Raw genomic sequence first — 17,880 nt, 5'->3', positions numbered from 1 at the left:
GAGTGACTTAACTGGTTTACTGAGTTACTTTGGTAAAATAACTTTCTGTCTTTAAATCCAAATATTGTTCCAGGAAACATGGGTATTGTGGATCTTGGGCCACTGAGACTGAACCTGAGTGCGCTTATCAACTTCTTGTTGAACTGACCTTTATGAGCTTCTTTATTATATGCCACAGAAAGTAGCATCCATTATAGTTCTTAGCTGAAATAACTTATCTTGGCAAAACCAGCTTTGCTACTGTTCAAGTAGTACATTTCCACAATGCGATTTTTAAAAAATAATTAACGATAGTATAAATCTGTTTTTAAGTAATCCAAGAAAGTAATTAAATTTATCTTCTACCTTGAAACTTAATTATGATCTGTCTTTAAAATGGTTGCATGAGGCACATTAAAGAAGATTGATGTCAATTTTAAAATCTCAATGCAATTGATACATTTCTGAGAGAAAAAAAATCATTCAACAAGAAAAAGAAAATCTGAATACACCAAGAATCTAGAAAGAAACTGATGAAGTTGACAAAAAACCACCACCCAAATATATCACATGGTTTTACAGATGAAAAGGTTAATTTGGAGACTTAAGCATAATCTTGATAGTACAATGCCAAAAACAGAAAGATGTGAGATTGAGTGACAAAGAGAAACACAATCTAAAGTATATCTTTGGTTAGTAGCAATCATTTTTTGTCAGTTATAGTATATGTCGTTTAAAAAGACAAATCATTTGACATGGCTCATTCATTATAATGCAAAATAGTGGACACTTACATTAGGAGGTGGAATGTAATTCTCCTCTCATTAAATCTGGTCTTGCCTTCATAACTCACCTATAATCAATAGAATGCATTGAAATGATCCATAATTTCTGCCTTGATCACTTAGAACGCTTGCTTTTCAGATGCTCCCTTTAAAAATCCAGCCACCATGCTGTAAAAAGCCTGAGCAAGTGGAGATGCCATGAGGTGCTGCAGGAGATACCCCAGATGAGCTCTCAGATGACAGTCAGCATTAATGGCTCCCCATGTGAGTGAGTCACCGTGGACATACAGCCCAGTCAAGCCTTCTGATGACTGTACATATAAGATACCACAAAAGATATCTGCCTCGTCAAGCCCTTCCCAAATCTTTGACCCATAAAATCATGTTTTGTGCCACTCAAATTTGGGATAATATGTTATGCAGCAATAGATAACCAAACCACCTGCCTAGACCAAAGTCTCAATTCTAAGAAGCAACCTCCCACCCTCACCCCTGCCAGTTCCTATGTGGACCAGTGGAACTAATAATGGGAAGACTGGTGAATGACAGTCCACCAAAGGAAGACTTAATGATTAGAGGTTAAAGGCTACAAGTGATTTTGTGATACCACCCTGATGCCCTTAAAGGGCAGACTGGAACAGCTACTCTAAGGATACCTGGTCATAGACGTGGGGGCCACACCTCACCAGCCACCTTACATTGAAACCAGAGAACAGTACGAGGTCTCCTATAGAAGAACCCCTTCTTTCTCACAGTCAAGAAATCATTCAGGGATTCTTGAACAAGAATCCCTCCCACAACCACATCAAAATTACAACTAAAATACAGAACCACCATCACTCAGAACTCCTGAAATCCAGCTGAACAGTAGCCCTACAACCAAGGAACTGAAGGAGCATCGAGACTGGTAGGAGGGGCAGAGACCCGGGTGGATCGGGGCTGAATCGTAGAGACACGGCCGCGGGCCCACACCCGGTGCTGCGGCATAAACCCGGGAGGGAATCTCAGTGGTGGGGGTTTCCTGGGGGAGTGAGGGGTCCCAGCCCCACAGCAGGCCCCCAGCCAGGGCTCCAGGGTTGGGAAGAGATGTCCCCATAACTCCGGGCTATGAAAACCATCAAGGACTGTTGCTGAAGGTCGCAGAGGCTGTGGGAGCCCCAGGATTTCCTCTTAAAGGGCCCACGCATGGACTCACTCAGATGCTCCCCCTGAGCCCAGCACCAGGCAGCAGCCGGAAAGGACCTGGGACACATGGGAAGGAACTAACCTGCCTGGAATCAGGGCAAGAGGTGGAGGGGCAGCTTCCTCCCAAGCAGAAGGGCTGGCAGAGGCCATTGCTCCTTTGGCGAGTCCTCTCAGCACACAGCCAGCAGGCAGGCACCATATTTGAATCACCAGCACCTGACTCACACCTTCCGCCCGCCCCGTGATTCCCGGAGGCCCTGCCCCTCCCCATGTGCAAGCTCATCCAGGCCATTTCCAGGGGCTTTTCTGTGCAAGGGGCCTCTCGAGCCTCATGCTTAGGACTTTCCTAAAATCTCTCAAACAAGCAGCAGCGGGCCCCATACGACTCGACAAGTGGCCCTAGGCTTCTCACTAGCGGCAGCCTGCATTGGCTCATAGCTTGGCCTCTCCTGGACACCTCCAAGCCCAGCACAAGTAGCAGCCAACTGCGGTTTGCTGTGAAGCTTATGCTTGGCTGCCCTGGGCAAGGCACTGGCACAGGTTGACTTTGCACCTCCTGGGAGGTCCCAGAAACAGTGCACCTGGTGGCCAGACTCAACCACACTGGATTACAACACTACCACATCTATGAGTGACACATTCAAGGGGTGCACTTGGTGAACACCAAAGCTCCACTAAAGTAAATCCTGCTCCATAGGGGTGTCTCCAGCACAGCAGCTCTTTGGCAGTAGTTGCAGCTGGTCCTCATAGTCAATTGGCCTGGATGTCAATTTCTTCCAGTAATGCCAACAGCAACCAAGGCTCAACTACAACAGGACAGTGCACACAGCCCACACAGGGGAGCACCTGGAAGGCCCGGCTCAGGTGACTGGGGAGGCTGAGTCACTGGACCCTACAGGACACCTACTACACAAAGCCACTCTACAAATTCCAAGAGACATAGCAGCTCTACCTAATACATAGAAACAAACACCAGGAAGCAGCCAAAATGTGGAGGCAAAGAAAGATGTGACAAAGGAAAAAACAGAAAAAAATCTCCAAAAAAGGAACTAAATGAAATAGAACCAAGCAAACTACTAGATATAGAATTTAGAATTATGGTTATAAGGATGCTGAAGGATCTTAGTAAGACTATTAAGAAAACAAGTGAGACCATAGATGACATAATAAAATACCAATCAGAAATGAAGGCTACACAAACTGAAATGAAAAATAATTTATAGGGAATCAACAGTAGAGGATGCTGAGAATCAAATCAGCAATTTGGAATATGAGGAAACAAAAAACACCCAAGAAGAAGAGCAAAAAGAAAAAAGAATCCAGAAATATGAAGATAGTATAAGGCGCCTCTGGGACAACTTCAAGCGGCCCAACATTCGTGTTATTAGGGTAACAGGAGGAGAAGAAAGAGAGCAAGAAATTGAAAACCTATTTGAAAAAATAATGACAGAAAATGTCCCCTACCTGGTGAAAGAAATAGGCTTACAAGTCCAGGAAGCACAGAGTCCCAAACAAGAGGAACTCAAAGAGGCCCACAGCAAGACACATCATAATTAAAATGCCAAAGATTAAAGACAGAGAGAATCATAAAAGCAGCAAGAGAAAAGCAGTTAGTTACCTACAAGGGAGCACCCATATGACTGTCAGCTGATTTCTCTACAGAAACCTTGCAGGCCAGAAGGCAGTGGCAAGAAATACTGAAAGTGATGAAAAACAAGAACCTACAGCCAAGATTATTCTACCCAACAAAGTTATCATTTAGAATTGAAGGTCAGATAAAGATTTTTCTCAGACAAGAAAAAGCTAAAGGAGTTTATCACCACCAGACCAGCACTACAGGATATGTTGAAGGGTCTTCTTTAAGAAGAAGCTAATGAACAAAAGAATCTGATTAAATAGATCCAGAGACATTGAAGCATGCAACAGATGATCATATTTCAAAGGGAAGAGGGAAGGGGGGTTGGAGGGTGGGAAGAGATTAACCAAAGAAGTTATATGCATATATGCATAACCTATGGACACACACAATAATGGGGTGAAGGCCTAGGGAGGGGGAAAGGGTGGGAGCGAGATGGAGGGGGTCAACTGGGGAGAAAAATGGGACACCTGTAATACTTTCAACAGTAAAGATAAATTTAATTAATTAATTAATTAACTAATTAAAAATAAATTTAAAATAAAAAAGAAAAGAAAGTATGCAAACTGCCCTAGCCAGTTTGGCTCAGTGATTAGAGCATCAACCTGCAGACTGAAGGGTCCTGGGTTTGATTCCGGCCAAGGGCATGTACCTTGGTTGCAGGGTTGCAGGCTAGGCCCCGGTTGAGGCGCATGTGGGAGGCAACCAATCAATGTGTCTCTCTCACATTGATATTTCTCTCTCTCTCTCTCTCTCTCTCTTTCTCCCTTTCACTTTCTCTGAAAAGCAATGGAAAAATATCCTCTTTTAAAAAAAAAAAGAAACAAAAGGAAATAATGCAAGCTATCTCTCTATCTCCCACCCCCATAAACCATCCGTGACATTTGGGAGAAGATTAGGGGAAAGAGGAAGCAATATAAGCAATATGAAAGGCTGAGCATTTAAGTGAGAGACTGAATTACTTAAATGATTACACTTTAACAGTAAGATAGTAAGATAAGGTAGTTGACAAAATTAAATTCAACCCCATGCTGCTACTGAGGAAAATTGTATTCATTAGGGAAAATTAAAAAGCCACCGATAGTGTTTAAAATGTTTGATCCCACTACCTATATTGAAATAATTATTTTTAACAAAAGAGATAAGTTGACTTTAAGTACTAACTTCTTGGTTATCACACTTGTTGAATGTACCCTCATCACTTGACACAGGTCAGGCTTTCTTTGTCCACAGGGTTTACAGTATGTCAACAACTTAAAGACTAGGAGGGAATGGATGTGACACCTAATAAGCATATGTTTAAAATAATTATTCATATCTTAAAGGATATCCTCCCTGGTTGTTTGAATTAGGTGAACAAAGAACAAGAACAAATAGAAACAATCTAGATTTTAACTGATCATGTTTGTCATTAATAATAGCTGCCATTTGTTATACAACAATTAAATAGCAAACTTTCCCATTCATTATTCATCTTCTCTTGTTCTTGCACTGGCCAAATAATGTATCCCATTAAACAGAAGAGGGCACTGAGGTTGAGAGTTTAAACTTGCCCTAGATTACCCAGCTAATAATTGCTAGAATCACACTTCAAATCCAGGTGTATTTGACCTCAAACTAGATCTATTCTAGTTCCATTACAACTGGATACCTTCCTATTGTTATAGCCATTAAGAATGAATTATAGCTCGGCCGGTATGGCTCGGTAGTTGAGCCTTGACCCATGAACCAGGTGGTCACGGTTCGATTTTGGTCAGGGCACATGCTTGGGTTTTGAGCTGGATCCCCAGTAGGGGGTGTGCAGGAGGCAGCTGATCGACAATTCTCTCTCATCATTGATGTTTCTATCTCTCTCTCCCTCTCCTTTCCTCTTTCTGAAATAAATAAATAATAAATAAATAAAAATAAATAAATAATATATAAATATTTTAAAAGACTGATTTATATTCACTTCAGATCACTTTGTTTTATTTTTGTTAAATTAATAGTTTAAGAAGTTGAAGTGTTTGGAGGTGACTCTGCCCCAGCGCAAAGTTTTTGCTTTAGAAAACACTGCTAATGGTGAGCAACATGCTTTAGCATTTTCTACTTCTACCTCTGCATGTTTTAGTATAATGAAGAATAGGGAAACCATTTGACTTTTTCCACGTTAAAAATTCAGAATATTAAAAGCGCACTAAATTAAAAATGTTTACAAAGGAAACTTAGAAGAAAAACTGCCTTGCATAATGTAAGTAATAAATATTTGTTGGTTTGATATTTATTTGGAGAAAAGTGCTTTTCATTTTGGTTAATCTCTCTTGAGAATTCTATTAATATAAAAAGTTGATTTACTTTTGCTGTGTCAATAATTTTGTTTAGATTTCTATGCCTTTGCTCCTGATGAACCTCATGCTGTCTTATGAGATTTTACATTTACCTGGCATTTTCTATCTTATTATTAAACCACTGATTTACAACTGCAACATCCACAAAAATAATAATTTTATGATTCTCTCTGAATTAGGTAATGAAAATAGATCCCATTGGTAGTATAATATAAAGATTGCCTCAAACGGTTTTTGGAGGATACACAGTATTTTTTAAAGTTAATCTGATTATGTCATTTACAATGGCTCCAAAAGAGGAAAAGGGAAAAGATTCATATTAAGTTGCATATTTGAAAATTGCTAAGAGAGCAGATCTTAAAGATTCTCATCACAAGAAAAAGAAATTGTAACTATGCATGGTGATAGATGTAAATTAAACTTACTCTGGTGATCATTTTGCAATATATACAAATATTCAAATCACTATGTCGTACACCTGAAACTAACACAATGTTATAAGTCAATTACATCTCAACAACAAAAAATGTTTTTAAATAAAAAAGGGACAATTCCTTTACAAGTGCAATCTGTAGTTGAGTGAAAAAGACCTACTACAAAAGCTATTTCAAAGAAGTAGGCATATATCAAATAAATGGGTGAATTATATATCAGTATGCGTATAATACGTATTAATGACATAGTAATATATGTAGTGCATCCATTTATTTGATATATGTAGTAAGGTATATATAATATATAATTTAATATGTATATGTATATGTGTGTATATATGTGTATACATAGATTCCATTCCCTTTACATATTTGATAATTGCATGCCTATCCTTTTGTGTGTATTTTAAACACATTATGACTGAAAAATATTCACCAAAACGTTAATAGATGCTGCTACGGGGGGCAGGATTCCAGGTAAGTTTTTAAATTTGTCATTTTCTGAATTATTTTGTGTTTTTACAATGAGTGTGTATATTTTTTTTACAAAAATAATTTCTCAAAAAATAAGAAAACAAATTTTGATCACAGATAAGAAACTATACTTCATTTCAAACTCTATGTCAATCAAACAAGAAGCATAACTGTGTGCCCAACATGTGGATACGTGTTGCTTTTTCTAGCTCTAAGTCTTCCACAGCTAACTCAACAGCAACCTTTCTTAGCAATTTGCCATTATTATGTCTTCTCAAGACACCAATCCTGGCTTTCATAAAACAAAAGTCATCTTCCTGTTTCCATATGAATTTGTTTATGCAATAACCAACCCAGTTATAACAATCACAGTAATAAGTACAACAGATTGGTTAGCACTAACTCACTCAACTTAATAGGAGCAGAAGTGTGTGGATGGCTTCGGTCAGGTTCACCAGAGAACACACTGAAGTGAAGATTTCGGTACAGGAAGTTCATTGATAACTGCTGTCAGGAACAACACCCATATGGCAGTGAAGGAGACCCATAACTGAGGGAGAATTATGATAGGGTAACATCAGAGTTTTCAATTAACCCCTGGAAGAGCTCTGGAGCTGAGATGGCTTTTCAAAGTTGTTCCAGAACAATGCAAGGATCCTTAGGCTCCTACAGCACTGACAGTCATTGGCTGTGTCTGTTGTCCTCAGGGCAAGGAGGCAACTTTCCTCTCCCAAGGGCAATTCCTGCAGAGAGATTTAGCTGTGAGCTCCTGACATTTCAACATTCCTAACAGCTAAGAGTGGGTGCCTCAGTCCTGGGGGTGGGGTGGGGTAATTTGGGTTGCGTAGCCAGCAACCACCACAGTCCATACTCACACCACTCAGATCCACTTGCTTCATGTATTTACCCTATATGGGGACAACTGCCTCAGGACTCTGATGGGTTTCATTTCCTGGAAAATTTTACGAGAGAACAAGAGGAGGGTTAGTAGAGTGAACTGTGAGTTGCAGCTCATTTCAAGGGCAGTAGAATGTCCACTCACCCTCAGCTAACAGCTTTGCTGCTCCAGGTGGCTTACCTTGCAGGGCGACACAGGCCCTCACCCCCGAGTGGCCGGAGTCCCTCGTCACCATGACCTCTCAGACTGTGGCAGTTACACTTGTCCACTTACCACTGAACCTGAATAGGGAAGAACCAAGAAACACCACAGTGGAGTTTCTGGATGTGAAACATTCTTTCCTCCCTCAATTGTGCAAAATAAGTCCCATTTCCTCCTAATGAGTAGGTTCAATTGCCCTTCAGGACAAGTATGGTGATTCTTTTGTGCCCTTCTAATCCATTAGCATGAGGAGCCCTAAGTAACAGGACAGCATTTGTAGCTTAAATTTTAATGGCACTAATAATAAGCCTTTTAGTGGAAGCATGTCAGGATCTCCAGATGCTCGAAACCTACAACTGAGGGCACGGGAAATGTGAACTCACCCAAGTGAGTCACTGAGGGCAAAGGCAAGCGGAGCCAGTTTTTCTTCCACCCTTTGGTTCCTTGTCCCATATACTCGTATACCTACTAGGGACATAGTAGTATACAGAGTCGATAAGTTAAGGTGCATACTGCGTCTTGGAGTATGGATTCCTATATTCACAGGATATCATCTCCAAATTGACACATCAGCTGCACCTTCAAAAAGCCATTCTATACTCTGAGGTCAGCAGCTTCTGGACGACATGGTACATGAGCGGTCTGGTGGATCCCCTGGTCGTGTGTCCACTGATGCACTTCCATTGCTTGGTTTGAAGTGATGTTACGCAGATTCCAATTTAATAATAAAAAATGCCCTTAGATCCTCAGATACTGGTGCTGGCTGAGGCCCTGTGGACAGGAAAGCAAACTTATGCCCAGAATATGTTTGTTTCCAGTAAAGATAAATCAACTTGTCACCACTGGTCTCCTTGAGGGGTGATGCTCCATCAGAAACTCAATTCTCTGTTGAGCTGAACTCAACTGTTGCTGGCAGTGTGGACATTTGGCCTTAGTAAATGAAAATTCATACTGTGGGGCCCATGCCTACCTTACATTGCTGCTGCTCAGTTCCTAAGCCAATGTACCAACCTGGGGTGGCTGACAGCAGACTGGCCGAGTCGTCTTGTCTTCTTGGTTATCTTGTGCTTCCTCCACAGCAGATGCTTTCTGGTGTTTGTGAACATGCAATACAAATATATTCACACTTCACGTCCCTTCTCATAGGTTCAATCCCATGTTTTCCTCCAGACCTCTTCCTCCCTGATCTTCAAAACTACCTCCTTCCAAGCCCCTGTCTTACCAGCCCAATCATTTGTCTTTCTCAGTTGGTTTAATGTCCTTTCTTAACTTGGGCCACCTCCTATACAAATTGAATGATGAGGTGCCCTAACTGAAACTCTGTCCAATGGATTTCCCCTCATTAATGTCTCTTAGGGCTACCCCTAAATTGGACTTAATCTGAATTTTAACAATTCTGTTCTGCAAAGGATACTGATAAGTAAATAAAAAGGCAAGCCACACAGTCTGTAGAAAATTCTTGCAAATCACATCTGATACAAGGGCTTGTATCCCAAATGCATACAGAATTTCCAAAACTCAACAATAAGAAAATAAACAACCCAATAAAAAAGGGGAACATTTTTGAATAGACACTTCACCCAAGAAGGTAATCTGACAGCAAATATGCACATGAAAGGATGCTCAATACTATTTGTCACTGGGTGCATACAAGTTAAAAATCACAGTGAGATACGGCCACACACCTATGACAGTGACGCTAGAATGGTTTGTGAGGATGACGAGAAACCAAAATGCTATGCAAAGTGGTACAGCCATTTAGAAAACAGTTTGGCAGTTTCTTTTAAGTTAAACATCACTTACTATATGACTCAGTAATTTCACTCCTAGATATTTACCCCAGAAAAATAAGACTTAAATTCGCACAGAAACTTATAACACACATTTGCAGTATCTTCATTAATAATCATCCCAAATTAGAAGCAGCCCAAACATCCTTCATGTCGTGAATGGATGACAAACTGTAATCATTTATACAAAAGAATACTATTTAGCAGGAAAAAAACCAAAAACCCAAAACAAAAACCAGAACCACTATATAAGCAAGAACATGAAAGAATCACAAATGCCAATTGTGCTATGTGGGGGAAAAAATCCAGATTCAAAAGGCTACATACCATATGATTTTATTTATATGACATTTTGGGAAAGGGAAAAGTATAGAAACAGAAAAAAAGTGGTTGTTAGGGGCTGAGAGTAGAGGGCAGTTAGTACAAAGGAGCAGCATAAAGGAATGCGTGTGGGGGGTGCATAGAGTAGTTCCGCATCTTGCTTTTGGTGGTACTTAACATGACTATATACGTTTGCCAAAACTCATAGAACTGTATATCAGAAACAACTCATTTTACCATATGTAGTTTGTTAAAAACTTAAAGATTTCCAATTAAAAAACAGTTGATGTTTGCTGGCAATAACCAACTATTTGATTTTACCTGAAAACCAACATCTTTAAATGTGTAGCTATATAATACAGACCATGTGTTTTAAAATAGCTTTCTTATGATGTCACTTTTTAAAATTGATACGTCTACAAAGGTAAAGGAAAGAAAATAGACTTGACCTCAAAGAGCCCATGTGTTAAGTCATTTCTTTCCCTTCAAACCTGGAAATAATAAATTTAAATGACAGATATAGAGAAAAATCTCTTTCACTTGCAAAACTGTCAAACCTTCCAGCACCAAGCCCACCCAGTATCTAGCCAGGGGTCCAGAAGGTCTTCCCTTCATGCAGGCCTCCCTGATTTTTTGAGCTCCTGCCTCCACGAAGCTGTGTTTGCTTGGAGGGGCTCTCACACAGACGCAGGCTCCTCCCCCACCCTGGGGAGTGGGTCCCTGGGGCTGAGGTAGCAGTTGCTGGCTGTAGGGCCCATCCGGTTGGTCTTCCTAAACCCTTACTTAAGGGGGAGGGGGTCTGACTTCATTGTTTTTCTTTAGAACATGTGGTACTTTTTGTCCTCAGCTTGGCCTTGGTCATCAACAGGAAAACTCCTACTCTATGTCCTAGGAAAGCTTCACAGAGCAACAGGACCGCAGGAAGAGTCCCCCTCCACATCCTGTGACACATGTGGCCAACTCAGTGTTCGCCTTTGGCAAGGGGTAGGGGGGAAGGACAGTGCATGAAGGAATCCAGGTGCTGCAGGGCATCATTGGCATGGCTCACAGTAAAGTCCTGGAGTGAGGGATCCCTGAGAAGAGCATGCAGTCTGTTTTACATGGGCACAAGATGCTCAAAGTGTATGTTTCAATACACGAATTATGTGTTTGGATAGAAAGAGGAGAACCTGAAGGTTATAATGAGCAGGCTCATTTGAGGAATGGGAGGTGAGAGTAAGAGGAAAGCACATTATGGACTGGGAAGGAAATTTCAGATTCCCAGAACTTGGAAGTGAAGCAATCCTATAATTATTTTAGGTGGCTGCAGAGGAGTGGAGCTGGAGGTTGCTCGAGATAAGGGAGTCAACTAGGAGATAACAGTATTGACTGGCTCATCACATCATTTGTTCATTTATTCATTCAACAAATTCTGGATGAGTGCTATGTGCCACATTATAGGCCTCCGAGCTATAGCAATGAACAGATATTTTCTGGCAAATGCAGGGATGGATGGTAGCTGGGGGGACTTAAAACAAGTAAGAAAGACACTATAGGAGAGTGACTTTGGAGTTGAGATTGTCTGGATTTTGAATCCCAGATCCAGACATTTAATAACAATGTGACTTGTAAGTTACTTATCCCATTTGTGCCTCAGTTCCCTCATCTGTCAAATAAAAATACTAATAGTGCCTACTTCATAGGGTTGTTGTGATTAATGTGGAAATTAGTGTAAAGTTTTAGAACAGTGCCTGAAATATAGAATGTACTCCATAATTATTAGCTATTAAAAATATAAATGGGTCTGGCCCCTGCGGCTCAGGGTTGAGCGTCAACCCATGAACCTGAAGGTCACAGGTGCCATACCCAGTCAGGGCTGATACCCAGGTTGTGCGCTCCACCCCCAGTAGGGGGCGTGCAGGAGGCAGCCAATTGATGATTCTCATCATTGATGTTTCTCTCTCTCCCCCCCCCGAAATCAATAAAAACATTTAAAAATTATTTTCAAATATAAATGGATACATACTTTAAAAGTGCTATAAAGAGAAATAACTCAGAAGAGGGGAGAGAATGCGGTGGTAAGGCTATTTTAGATCAGGTGCTGTCGGAAGGAGGTGGCGTGTGAAAGGGACCTGAGTGGTGAGAGAGCAAGCCACGCAAAGGTCTGTGGGAAGAGTATTTTAGGTGGCAGGAAGAAAGGCCCTGGGGCCAGAAAGACCTTCAAAGCCTAGGAAAGGGCGGAGAGACGATGCTGCAGACAGTTGTGAACCAGTCCCCACCCCACTGTGCTCCTCCCGTGTATACCTTCTGAAGACAGGCCATCTGTGGGGCTCCGACCACCTGTGACAGGTGCCCTGTTGGGGTGTGCGAGGTCTTTGTGGCAAACTGAAAAATTTTAGAGATAGGGAAATTTGAGCTTAATGACATGTTATATCTGCATCTATATAAAATGCTACTATTCAAGTTAGACAATATTTACAGCTCCACAGTCCCTCACCTTTTTTAAACAAGGAAAGGTAACACAATGCCTCTAACCGTAACATATTAACACCCCATTAAAGCCAGGAGTACAGTCAATAAATATTGACACTAAGTGGCATCTATAAAGACTATAAATAGCCTCACGGGAGTTAAGATTTTTCCCTCCAAATGAGGCACCTTAGGTTTTGCTTGCCAGAGAGTTACCAAAAAAAGCTTTGGCTTTACAGTGCTTTTTGAATTCTGGAATCCCAGATAAAAGATTGTGAACCTGTAATAATTTGCAGCATCAGCCCTCTGGGGAGCAACACGTAGAAGACAAAATAAAAACCCAAACTGGAAAATCCGGATGATTCTGCCTCAGCTGCTGTTTTTGAAGTACGTCCTATTTGTCACGTATAAACTCTTGTTAAGGTCTCCACCCTGAGATACCGTGAGGATCCCCTCCGCGGGTAGGTGCCGACAGGACCGCGCCCTCCCGCTGTCGGGGGAAGCGGGAGGCTCTGGGGTGAGCCCCGGGACCGCGCGGCCTGGGGCGAGGCAAGCGCGTGCGTTTCCCTCTGTCAGCGTTTCCTTTCTCAGGTAAACAGGCTTAAACCAGGAGTGGGAGTTGAGTCTCAGCGTTAGCGTCTATCTGGGGAGAGTTTCCAACGAGGTTGGGTGTTCAAAGCCCTTCAGAGCACGCAGAAGTGCTGAGTTTGTTCCAGAAACTTCTGACATCAGAAAGGCCCCAAGGGATACAATCACCTGAACGATGTTCCCTTTCAGTCAAATGTTTACGCAACGCTTAGTGCCAGAAGCTTCGGAACAATGTAGACTGCGACCCGCATCTCTGCGTTCTCCCCATCCTCCGGGGCCGCGCGCTGCGCCCGCCCCGGGCCGCAGCTCGTCCAGCGGAAGGCGGGCCCTCGGCCACCCGCCGCGGGCTCCGGCCACCAGGGGGCGCTGCGCCCCCTCCCGGGAGCGGCCGAGCCGCCCGGTGGGTGTCTCTCTCCCTCTCGCGCTCTCTCCTCCCGGCCTCACATCCGGGTCTGGAGCGCGGCCGCTGTCAGTGTCGGTGCGGCGCGTCGGCGGCCCGGCTGGGGCGCAGTAAATGGCGGCGGAGGGAGGCGGAGCGGCGGCCGCGCTCAGCCCAGAAACCCCGAAACTTTAGACTCGAAGCCCCACAACTTTCCGGGAAGTGCTGCCGCTCCGGGGGCGTGGACGGAAGGGGAAGCCGAGGCGGAAAGTGCGGGGGGAAGCGGCGGGGAGCCGGGCAGACTCGAACCCGCGGCGGGGGCGGTGCGGGGTCCGCCCGAGCCTCGCGCCGCCGCGTCCCCGCCTCCTTCCCCGAGGCCGCCGAGCGGGAGCCGCAGCCGGAGCCGCGCGCCGCGCCGAGCCCGGGACCGCGCGGGCCTCGCAGGCGGCGGCGCGCCGAGCCCGGCCGGGCCCCCTCCTCGCGACCTCCGGGCCCTGCTGCTCGAGCGCACCCCGCGCGCGTGAGGCCGAGGCCGGGGCCGAGGAGAAAGCCGGGCCGCGCAGCCCCCGCCGGCCCGGGGTCGTGGGGCCGGGCCCGGGTGTTGCATGCGGGGTGGGGCGGCCGTGAGCCGGAGGCGACGATGGAAGGCTTAACGCTGAGCGATGCGGAGCAGAAATACTACTCGGATCTCTTCTCCTACTGCGACATCGAGAGCACCAAGAAGGTGGCGGCCAACGGGCGGGTGCTGGAGCTGCTCCGGGCCGCACAGCTGCCCAACGACGTGGTCCCCCAGGTGAGGTCGCCGCCCCCGTCTCCTGCTGCGTCCGGGGCCTGCGGGCCGCCCGGGGGTCTGTTCCCGGCCGCTCGGGCCTCCCGCCGCCCGCCTCCCGGGGGTGGGAGTGGGCGCCGTTTCCCGAAGGGCCGGCGGTGGGCAGGTTCCCCGGGCCCCACCGCCCTGGGCGGGGGCCGCAGGTGCCCGGGCCGTCGGCGCTCGCGCCGCGGTCGAGGGGGAGGGGTCGCTCTTAGAGGACAAAAGTCACGCAGAGATAACAGTGGGGGCGGGGGTCTATTATCTCCCAAGAGCCCAAGACCTGTATCTCTCGGCTACCCCGCAGTCTGTAATTTTCAACACTGGAAGAGCAACTTCAGAGGAAGGATCGTGGGTTGTTACCGTGTCTTTGAATCCTAGTCTTGGTATAAACATAGCTTTTCGGATCGCGCAGAGTAGCCATCAGTATAGGTAAAATGTTTTTAAATTCTTGAATTAACCCGGCAGACACGATGAACTGGGTATTGTAGATTTAGAAATCGAAGAAGCCGTTTTTCTAAGGAAACTAAATTCTTAGGGAGATTAAAAAATTTGAACGTCCAGCTAGTAGTTGCAAGAAGATCTGAAAAGAACTTGTAATTAACTCTAGAACGTGTGGCTAATGTAAAGGGGACGGGTTTGCGATTGGCATTCGATAACATTTGGTGGAACTTGTGGGTTTGGGTTGGGAGGTAAGTATTGAGCAGCTGGAGGTCAGGCGAGCCTGTTCGCTGCAATCTGTAGCACTAGGGGCGCAAACAGCAAGTTTGAAGCTTTCTCTCACATCCGTTTTTAAAATAAAAGGCTTCCTAGAAGTTCTTATCTAATGTATGCGGTGGGCATTAATGTTACTGTTTAATGATTCATGGCTGCTAGTAAGAGTCTGTGTACATATCAGGAACGGGTTTTAAGCTTTCATCTTATAATGGTTGAAGCTACTTATCCAAATCTCCAAAACTTAAAGCCAAATGCATAGTGATGATGCAGTGTACTGCAGAGAGCACCGAATCAGGAGTTTTGAGGCCTGGGTCTTTGACCCCACTCTGTAGTTAACACTATGACTTTGGGCTGGGGACTTTCACTCTTCATCATAAATGTGCTCATCTATAGAATGAGTCAAGTTCTTCCTAACAAAAATCCTGGGAAGTATAAGAATTCACACAGGCCTCTGTTTTAGAAGTTGCCTGTGCAGTAACTATGACTGAGTTGAATGAGTTCTATCTTTTTGCATAACCTTGTATGCTTTATATTGCTTTTTAAAAATCTTGGGAGGAAAGGTACATACCAACAGCTAGGAGTCTCAAATTCATGCTGCTGAACAGGGAAAAAGGTTTTAGGCTTTGCCTACCACAGTCTCTGTCACAAATTTTTCTTCGTTTTTTTGGTTTTTACAACCCTTTATAAAAACCGTTCTTAGCTCAGGCGCATACAAAATAGGGCCTATAGTTTGCCCCCCCTGCTAAATAATGGAAGTGGTAGTGTGGGGTATATATTCTCTTCGTATGGCTTTGGTCTGGTTAGAACTCAGTCTTTTTGTAGAAATAAAACATACCTTCAACTCATTTAGGAACTAAAATTAAGAGAAACCTCCCATGTTCTATTTTGGTCTTTGGGCTGGGGGAAACTGAAATAAACTGACTCATTTATTTAGGACTTTAAATGTATTATTTAGGATAGACAAATTAGCATTAATTAACGTTGGTTTGAAATACGTTTAATCCAATCCACTTATTTTCAGGTTTTGCTTAATTTTATTAACATTGAAAAAGAAATTTCTATTGCCCTTTTGTATAAAGAGAGAGCTTAAGTAGCATAAATATTCAGGATTCATTTACAAGTTGCAAGCTAGGAACTCCCTAAAGCAGAACTCTTACAGTAATATATCCTAAATAGCATTCTGGGTATCTTGAAGACAGTTTATTTAAAATTGGCTTAAGACATCTGATGTAAGACAAAGGGAAGGGAATGTGAACTTAATTCGATTAAGGTGGTTTGAGACTGTCTGAAAACAAAGCCCTTCATTGCTTTCTAAGTGGGAAACATTTGGGGAAACTCACATATAATGTTGAGTTGTCTACCTAGCACTGGGCTGGGCATTTCACAGCATTAAAAGGGTAAGAAGCTCTCAGGGACCTCCTAAACTGCAGGAATACACATGTGGTAACATAAAGCAGAATGTGAATACCATAGGAGAGATACAAAGGAAGTATGATCAGGAAAGCCTTCTTAGTTCAGGTGGACTTTAAGTTAGTGTGGAAGGAGGGCAGTGGGATTAAGAGGACTTCCAGGCAGAAAAAAAACATGACCAAAGTTGGAAAGTGTAGGAGCCTTTCCAAGGACTAGCAGATGTCAGCTTGTGCCAAAGGTAGAGTATGTTTTCAGGGTAGTGGAACATAGAATTAGACCATATTAGGAAGGACTCTAAAGAACAGATGGAAGATTTCATATTTCCGTAGGCAGTGGAACTCATTGATAGTTTTCGACTTTGAGTGAGGAAAAGAGTAGAGGCTGAGGAAATAGGCTTGTGCAGTGGTCTAGAATGGATACTAGGTAATGGGCGTCCAAACCAGGGTGTCAGCAGAAGGATAGAAAAGGAGGGACTGGATGAGCAAATAGATCTGTGCTATTGAAGGGCTGCTGGGTAGTCACTGTGTGAGGTGCTTTGTGAGATAATGTTTAATTGAGACCAGATTATCAAGGCTGGGTGGAGAGCTTTGAACCAATTGTGAAGATAACAGGTAGTTGTAGATATAAGAGAAATGACACATAAAAGCAGTGCTTTAGGAAGTCTTTAGGAGATCAGTGGAACAAGAGTCAGAGGAAAGAAATTGGAGATGAATTTGGGGGTTGATACTCTAAGTGCATATGTGAAGTGGACTGGGCTGTGGTACTCAAATACAGGAGGAGGGGGGCAGTGGTGAGAGAAATTATGTTGTCCTCCAGGGGGTATTTGGCACTGTCTGAAGACATTTTTGGTTGTCATAACTGGGGAGAGGGAGCAAGTCCTACTGGCATCTGGTGGATAAAGGGGAGAGATGCTGATAAACATCCTACAATGCACAGAACAACCCCCACAACAAAGAATTATCTGTCCCAAAATATCAATAGTAATAAGACTGAGAAATTCTAACTTGAACTCACGGTGGCAGAGGGACAGAAAATGCAGTAGAGATACAGTAGAGATTATGAAGGCAGACTTGGTGATATTTAGATGATATTAAAACGAGAGAAGAATAGGAAAAGGATTATTCTCTGTTGGACCCCACTCACAATTAGAAAAGGGCCTGGAAGAGGGCCTGATTTTTAAGAGAGGATGGTGAGTTTGATTTCAGGCTTTTTGAGATAGCAGTGCAATTCTCCAGGAGATAGTTGGAAACAGGTGGAGATTTGCCCACTGGAGTGCTTGTTCTTACAGTGAAGTTCAGGTGTTTGGGGCCTCTTCTTCCTTTATCGCCTAAGTATCTTGCTTGGGGGCAGGGAACAGATAGCTTCTCACACTGTGGGCATGCATCTACACATCGGGGCTTTGATTGATGGAGTAGTTTTCAGCATTTGTTAATAAAAGTCATGAGAAGGCTGAGTCATCTGGGGGAATGAGTCTGGGAACAAAGAACAGAGGGCCCAGAA

At 43.7% G+C, this 17,880-nt stretch overlaps 1 protein-coding gene across 6 annotated transcripts in view; it reads left to right on the top strand.

Moving 5' to 3' along the window:
* Positions 1–14,048: 14,048 nt before the first annotated feature.
* Positions 14,049–17,880, top strand: part of REPS1 (RALBP1 associated Eps domain containing 1) — a 62,053-nt gene continuing 58,221 nt past the window's right edge. For all 6 annotated transcript variants that reach the window (XR_015714584.1, XM_016204911.2, XM_016204910.2 and 3 more), the window contains exon 1: positions 14,049–14,238. Coding sequence is in view for 5 of the 6 variants with exons in the window: in XM_016204911.2 (XP_016060397.1) it covers positions 14,086–14,238 (153 nt within the window). In the remaining variant the exon portion in view is untranslated. The remainder of the gene's footprint in view (positions 14,239–17,880) is intronic.

This window comes from Miniopterus natalensis, chromosome 5 (genome assembly GCF_054644295.1).
Source record: "Miniopterus natalensis isolate mMinNat1 chromosome 5, mMinNat1.hap1, whole genome shotgun sequence".
In the NCBI taxonomy this organism is placed as follows: Eukaryota; Metazoa; Chordata; class Mammalia; order Chiroptera; family Miniopteridae; genus Miniopterus; species Miniopterus natalensis.
This window is presented reverse-complemented; position numbering and strand designations above follow the sequence as displayed.